The following is an 8286-nucleotide window of genomic DNA, read 5'->3' on the forward strand; positions in this document are numbered from 1 at the left end:
GTACATTCCATGTTCCGATTTTCAATGGATGTTTACAGCTGTTTCTCTTCATTTTGATTTGTGGTCCATTAGCAAATGAAGGTTCTGTGTGCTTTTCTCTACTTGGAGGAGGCATTTTTTCCCCAGTCGCACTCTGAGTGCCTTCCCACTTTCCAGTCCTGTATCTGACAATGTTTCTTTGCAATTCAGAGTTTTCAGTGACGAGCGATTCAGAAGTAGTTTGTCACTCTTTCTTCCTAGTCTGTCTTTGTTTGAAAGCTCATCTGAAACCTTCCACCATGGGTGACCCTGCTGGTTATTTAAAATACCGGTGGCACAGCCTTCAGAATCACAGCAATTCAAACCACCACAGCACGACAGATGAGTGGCGGTTGCGTGGTTGATGTTAAATAGGAATCTCCTTGTGCTAGGGCCCTTAAGTCTGGCTCAAAGGTGGGATTTCTGTCTTTGGATGTCAATCAAGAGGCAGAAGCGCAGCAGGCGTGACTGGGTTGTAGTGAAATGCTTTGGACTGGGCTTGTGGGTCTCTAAGTTGGTCGACCCCGCCTCTAAGCCAAGATCCAATGGTTAGGCTAGGAAGGTGCTCGACCCCGCCTCTAAACCAAGATCCAACAGTAAGGCTAGGAAGGCTCTCTCGCGTCCGGGGTAAGTAAGACAGCTTGGCCGGCCCCTGTAGTCTCTTCCTGCTAGGCAGCGTCTCCCCATCGACCTGGTCTCCAGACACCTCTCACCCCGCCGCTCCGTGGTCTGGGTTTCATTTAACACCTCCACCAGGTCTGTGTAGTTGTCGCACACCGTTTAATAAATAACTGACAAAACTCCATCATACCAAGACTGGATCAAGCTCTTCTTTAATAAACAAACAAATAACTGACAAAACCCCATCATACAAGACTCGATCAAGCTCTTCATAAACAAACAAGCAAGCAAACAAACTAGCTGACAAAACCCCATCATACCAAGACTGGATCAAAATAAAAAATGCAGGGATGGAGAATTGTGGTAAAAGGATTAGTGGTAAATAATTATGGAATAAATTTTTTACAAACTCAAAGAATATAAATGTCATAAGCTTTGCTAAAGAAAAATATGAATATAGGAAGGTGATGATAGGCTGAAAATCTGAAATATGTTAATTTCCCAATTTTTCATAGGGAGAGTTAATACTTTAATCTTAAGTTTACAATCATATCCTTTGAAATTCTAGAGGGATCTTTCATATTGGGCATGTAAGAATTATTTTACAAAGTATCACGTAGGATCATAGGATAAGCACAGGACTTCAACATCAAGGTCAGGGCTCAAAACCACCAACCACTCCTCAGAAACCATATACAGGGTTGTTATATGAGTCGAAATTGACTTGATGGCACTTCATAATAATATTAATTTCTTTAAAATAAAAACGCACAGAAAACTTTTTTTTTTTTAAAAATCAATTTTTAGAAAGATGGAATTGAAATTCTAAGTATGCCATGGGGATGGGGGTGTGTGTGATGGTAGGGTGGGGAGGGGAGGGGTAACAATTTCAGACACAATGTATATGAACAAATTTAAAAATAGAGGCAATTGGTTGAAATGTTTACTTTGACATTCTTTGAAGTTCTATATAAAACAAGGATGGGTGACGAGTAGATGGGATTTAAAAATATTATCCTTAGGAATATTATCCTACCAATCAAGTACCACTTGTTAAGTACCACTGAGTTGGTTCCGACTCATATCGACCCTGTACAGTGCTTCTGAGGAGTGAATGATGGGTTTGTACTGCTGACCTTATGGTTCAAACTGACCTTGTGGTCCAGTGCTTTATTTCAAGATGACAAGTCAAAAAAACACTTCGAACAGGAAAGTGTCACAATACTGAAATAGACACAATAAAGATATGTTCTTCCCCCACCGCAACAATTCTTCTCTTACAAATCTATCATGTTGTTGTTGTTAAGTGCTGTCGGGTCGATTCCGACCCATACAAGGTCTTTTGATACTTGTAAATCACTTGTAACTGGGCAACAGCCTAAAGATAATACAAGTAATGAAATACTGGAATAGTATAATATAAAATAATAGTTTTATTTATAAACTATAGTCAGTGACTTTAGCGTAGTGGTTATGAATCGGGCTGCAAACCTCAAGAGAAAGATGAGGCTTTCTGTTCTCGTAAAGATTTACAGCCTCAAAACCCTGTTCAGGGTCGCTATGGGTCAGTGATTTAAGAAACTATTTTTAATGTGTGTGATTACGTTGTCTCTATTCAATGACAACTTGGCAGAAACTTTTTGGACAACTTTGTACCTTTACCAATTAAAAAGCAAAAAAACAAAAAACTCAGTAAGCTGTCTTCAATCAAAATCTAACTTTCGGTAATTAAATGTGTATAACAACAGAATTGTGATCTACAGGGTTTTCAATGGCTGATATATTTTAGGAAACACATGGCCAAGCTTTTTGCATTTAAGCATCGGCCACGCAGGGACTTACTTTACCAATTTAATATGCCATATGCCAAGCCATGCCTTAAGCAATGCTTTTCTAATACCTTTTGGTTATCTTCTAATATACTCCCAAACCAAATATCCCAGCTGAAAGCATCAATCAGCATTAAGAAAATGAAAAAGTTCTACTGGAACTAAGGGAGTCCTGGTGTGGTGCTGTAGGATTAAGCACTAGACCTTAAGTTTGGTTTGAACTGAGTCGATGGTACTTACCACCACTACCAACAGATCTAAAGGAGGGCACATTCTCAAGACTCTCTGTATACCTTTGCCCAGATGCTGCCAATCCCACCCCCCCCATTAGAAAAAAGAGTTACAATCTGCAACAGGATGTCAATTTTTCTTATTCTAGTTGAAAAAGGTAAGTAGTTATCTCAACTGTGTTTTCTTATATACAGACCCAAGCTACACTCTGAGTTGTAAGGGAATGGTGGTTTTCAGATCATAGTTACCTCAAGAACTAGCTAATATGATGAACTAATCTTTGGTCTGAAAACTACTTTGGTCTAATCAGCAATGATAAAAAGGGTACTCCTCACAACATAGTTCTGTTTTAAAGAGGGTTCTGCGTTAGGGTTTCAGGCACAAAAAATGAAAATAAAAAAATTTCCTTTGTCAATGACAAGAAAATCTCACCATAGTCTTGACAATTTGCTATAATATCGCCACCTCCTTTCCAGTCCCTGACACCACCACAACAAAAAAGGTTGCTAATGCTGTATTAGGACTTGAAAACTACCTCAAGGAAAGTTAGACATTAAATGAAAAGACTATCTGTGTAGGTAAATAAGTACATTATTTTTGAAATAATAGAAAATTTTATAAAATTATGTGGTATTTAAAACATGAGGGGGCTTCCAAAAATTTTTGGAAAAATTCTATTTTCCCCACAAACGTTTAGAAGGCACCTCACAGTACTACTCAGAAAAATGCGTAACTTAACAACTGTGTAACTGTTTTAGAAGGGATAGTCACTATGAGTCAGAACCCACTCAACAGCAGTGGGTACCTCTATCAAAGTTCTGTCAGTTAAAAAAATTTAAGAGATACTAAGCAGAAGTCAAACTAATGATGAATTCATTTTTTGTCTCAAGTGTAGTCTACAGACAAACCTGCACTGGGCTCAGAATGGTGCTTATTAAAAACACTAATCCTATTAGCTCATACCAGCATTAATAGCAAAGTTCAATAAAACCGAAAACAACAAATGCTGGTGAGGGTGTGGAGAAACTGGGATCCTCCTACATTGCTGGCAAGATTGTAAAATGGTTCAACCACTCTAGAAAAACAGTGTGGCACTTCCTCAGAAATCTGGAAATAGAAGTATGTATGACCCAGTAAACCATTTAGTCTGTGTGGTATACATCCACAAGAAGATCCAGGACATGAGTACATATACCGATTTTCATCCAGCACTAATCACAATAGCAAAAAGATAGAGACAACCTAAGTGTTCAATACTGGAAGAATGATTTGGTACTTTGGTACCTACACACAATGGAATACTACGTTAACGCTGAAGAATAAAGATGAATCTGCAAAACACTTCATAACTTGGATGAACCTGAAGAACATCACAAAATGACAAATAATGTACGAGACCACTGTTGTAAAAACTGAGAAATGTTCTCTGACAGTTAGCAGGGGTGAGTGGGAGGGATAGAAGAGTAAATTACTGGCTAGAGGGTTGTTGTTAAGTGCTGTCAAGTTGGTTCCAACTCATAGGGATCCTGTAGATGGTTTATGAGGATTGGCTGTTAAGTGTGAACCGCCAACCTTGGGGTTTAAATTGACCTTATTGTCCACTGCTCATCCTACAGTGCCACACCAGCTAGAAGGTATTATTGTTGTTAAGTGCTGTCGAGTCAGTTCCGACTCACAGAGACACTGGATACAGTTTCTGAGGAGCAGCTGGTGAGTTTGAATTGCCAACCCTGCGGTTCAAACCAACCTGGCCGTCCAGCACTATTAACCCGCAGCACCACACCAGGACTCCAGACTACAGGGTAGACATATGATAACTTGTGTGATGAATGGGGAGGGTAAATATACAACAAGAAGGTTGGCAGAATGACGAAGATAGGTGGAGACACAGGGTGGTAAGCCAGGGCTAAAGGGGATAGAGGTAAATAGTAAATACACAACCTTGAAACAATAGTGTTCTTTGTGTACATACATGGATAGAGACACAGGCTGAATGGATATGGGAGTAAGAGTGGGATATAAGTATATATTTACATATCCCACAAATATTTAAGAGTTTGAAAGAGGGTATTTATAAATGGGTTAGCCACCCGGAGGAAGCGGGACAACTGTTGTTGCAGGGAATGAATTACAGTCATTCAGATGACTTGTTGAATGTAAAACTGATGATCTTATCTGTAAACCTTCAAACAAAAAAACAAAACATATTCTAGGCCCTATCCTCAGAAATTCTAATTTATTATGCTATGTATTATGTTTGGGGTAGAATATAGGAACTTTCATTTAAAAAGGATTCTGGGTGATTCATATGCACATTTATGTTTGTGGTCTATTGGATTAGCCCACTGTCTTCTCAAAGATCATACTAATGTCCTCCTAAGGATTCCATCATTTATCTCTACATGGATATATTGTTACATGCACAAATTTATACAATAAAGGATAGCGTATTTATTTAAATTATGATGCTAAAATTGATTTTATTCTTCAACACAGATAAACTGAGCAATAAAAAAGTAATATTGAAACATAATTGAAATTTAACGGACAGAGGTAGTTTTCCTATTAACAATAAACATTCTTACCATGCCATGATCAAATGTGAATACACCAACGTCACGCCCATGGTGAATATGATTCCGTCTAATAATTGGGTTGCCATGATTTTTTACCCAAATCCCAGCTAAAGCATTATTTGAAATTTCATTATCCTCATAAATTCCCTACAATATTCAGAAATGAAAATTAGTTGAGCTTTAAAACAATTTGAAAAGAAACAAGAAAAAAAAAAAATTTAAAAATACCTGTGCATGGTCTGTTATATAAAGTCCCACATTTTCACAATCACTGATATTACAGTGCTTGATGGTGGGACATGCTCCTTGACCACTAACACATACTGCAGAGCCAACTGTAAGAAAAATAATCCCTATTAAAAAACCCCTTAGGTAAAAACACAATAACTAATTTTATGATAAAATGAATAAAAATGCTAACCTGTACATGTACTTCGAATGATACAGTGATCGATAATAGGGCTACAGTTAACTGTAATCTCTAAGCAGTGGTGTGCATTGTGGTGTTGAGCAGATTTGTCATCAGGGTTAAACTGAAAAGTAGAAATTTTATTTGAAAAAGACAACCACTGCCTTAAGCATCTCAACATGTATATTTTAAATCTTAAAATTTCTTACCCTTATTGTCATATATCCAACATAAGCATCTTCAGAACCTTCCATAAAAACAAAGGTAGAATCTCTAGTGTTTTCAATTATAACTTTATCTGCTACTTTTCCAGGTGCTGTGGAGAAGATATTTTAAATCTATTTTACTTTTATCAGATAGATGAAATGAAAAATAATTTTAATTACTTATGTCAGTCAGTAAAATTATTCTGCTACAAACCAAATACATTGGAATACTTCTTCATTGCTTTTTAAGTTGTGTACTTTTTTTGGAGGGGATAGTTTTTTTTAAAAAAAAATTAGTATTAAAAAGATAAGACCAGTATCTACTTGGTGTGGTGGTGTGTGGTGGATCAGCACTGGACTGCAAAACAGAAGGTCGACAGCTCAAACCCATCAGCTGCTCCTCAGAAATCCTATACAGGGTTGCTATGAGACAGAACCAACTTGATGGCACTTAACAATGTTTCATCAGTCTTTAAAGGGATACTGTTTGTCATTATACTCAAATCCATGTATAGTAATTCTTCCAATGAGATTCAGTTAGATGCAGTATTGAAAATATCAAATGCAGTGACATTTAAAACATGGTTTTGTGGAGATGAAGTTACCACCAACAGTAGCAATGAAGAGAAAGGCATGGGGAGGGAAGGAGGGGGAGGAGTAGGGGGAGAGCAGAGAGGATAAGAAAGAGATGGCTTTATCCAATTTATTTACAATCGTAGCCTTGATTTAGAAAGTAATGAAAACCTCTAGACAAAATTTTTCTATAAACCTCCAACCCCTTTTCCTTTATGGTAGTAGTAAATATAAAAAAACAGGTAGCAAATGCAAATTTCATTAGAAAGTAATTCAAAAGCCATTTTAAACTGATCTATATACTGTATCCTTAAAAATCAGAGATAGTACAACTCTCTAAATGACTGATGAGTACTCAATAAATATCTTATTCAAGTTATTCTTAGAAATTTGACCCTAAAGATACTTCTTAAACAGTGCAAAACAAAGCATTTAAAAATTAATGTCCCTTTAAAATCACAGCAGTAAAAACGTTAACATTTTTTATTTTCACATACTAGATAAAATTCACTTATATTTCCTTTCTTTAGTGGATAATTGAATGCCAGTAGGAAGGACAAAGTACTGGCATTAAGAAATATACCAACTCTTTTAAGTTTTTATTTCCTTCACATAAAATGTGCAAGCTATTTTTACTTCTGTTCTTTCCTACTAACTGGATTTTAAGTTGCTAGCATTAAAAACAAACATGTAAATCAAGTAATAAATACCTGCACCAATCATGGTGATTGGGGATTCAATATATATCCATTCATCAGTATATATTCCAGAATGAACAAAGATAAGTCCATCAAAATGAGCTTCTTGAACCCCACCAAGGGCATCTTCAATGGTATCATAATACTAGAGGGAAAAAAATTATGTCAGTACAGGACTGAGAGATTACCATTTTAAGTCTTGTAAGAATACAAATTAAACATACCAACATATTTTCTCTTCCTTTGTATCTTGCAGGGTTACTGTAGAAATGCTCAGCAAATCCTGGCTTTACATGTGCACCTTTATACTAAAATGTCAAAACAAAAAAAAACTATTGAATACTAATAAAAACAGTATTTTCTAAAGTTATAGTAACTTGTAATAACTTTTATTAAAAAACAAACAAACAATGATTCCAATGAAATTTCTGTTGTATAGTACAGTGCACTCTGGAATAGGTTATATGACTTAGTAAAATCCAGTAAGAAATGTCAGGGTTTCTTAACTTTAGCACCACTAAACATTTGGAATACATGATTCTTTGCTGTGGAGGCTGGCTGTCCTGTGCTTTGCAGGATATTACCAGCAAACCCATTCTCACTCAGTAGATACCAGGAGTGCCCTCCCCTCTAGTTGGAATAACAAAAAAATGTCTTCAGACATTGTTAATTGTCCCCTAGGAGGCGAAATCACTCCCAATTAAAAACTACTACCAAAGGAACATATGAAAATTATACTAAATGTCAAATTTAAAAATACTGAAAAATTATTAACTTAAAGTTCAAACAGACCAACATAAGATATAATAGCTCTCTAGACTGACTACCACTGGATACATCATTACATGTCAAATACAGGCAGTCCCCAAGTTATAAATGGGATCCATTCCTGTCTTTAAAAATTTATAGGTCAGGTGGAGCTGGTGAATATGGTTCTTATTTTTTGTTGTTGTTAAGCGCCACTGAGCCAGTTCCTGAGGAGCAACTGGTGGGTCTGAACTGGTGACCTTCCTGCTATCAGTTCAGTGCTCTTCCTACAGTGCATACCAGGATTCCTTGTTTCTTATTTTTGGTTGTGAAGTGCCGTTGAGTCGGTTCCGACCCATAGCGACCCTGTACAGGGTT

The 8286-nt window shown here is 36.7% G+C and overlaps 1 protein-coding gene across 1 annotated transcript in view; it reads right to left on the reverse strand.

Moving 5' to 3' along the window:
- The window catches only part of FBXO11 (F-box protein 11), a 44261-nt gene that overhangs the window by 30691 nt on the left and 5284 nt on the right, over nucleotides 1-8286 (reverse strand). Inside the window, exons 5-10 of the mRNA XM_006839432.1 lie at nucleotides 7386-7469; nucleotides 7174-7306; nucleotides 5894-6000; nucleotides 5697-5808; nucleotides 5504-5610; nucleotides 5285-5422 (exon numbers count right to left, since the gene is read on the reverse strand). Of these exons, the coding sequence (XP_006839495.1) occupies nucleotides 5285-5422; nucleotides 5504-5610; nucleotides 5697-5808; nucleotides 5894-6000; nucleotides 7174-7306; nucleotides 7386-7469 (681 nt within the window). The remainder of the gene's footprint in view (nucleotides 1-5284; nucleotides 5423-5503; nucleotides 5611-5696; nucleotides 5809-5893; nucleotides 6001-7173; nucleotides 7307-7385; nucleotides 7470-8286) is intronic.

Source organism: Chrysochloris asiatica, unplaced genomic scaffold (genome assembly GCF_000296735.1).
Source record: "Chrysochloris asiatica unplaced genomic scaffold, ChrAsi1.0 scaffold00024, whole genome shotgun sequence".
NCBI lineage: Eukaryota > Metazoa > Chordata > Mammalia > Afrosoricida > Chrysochloridae > Chrysochloris > Chrysochloris asiatica.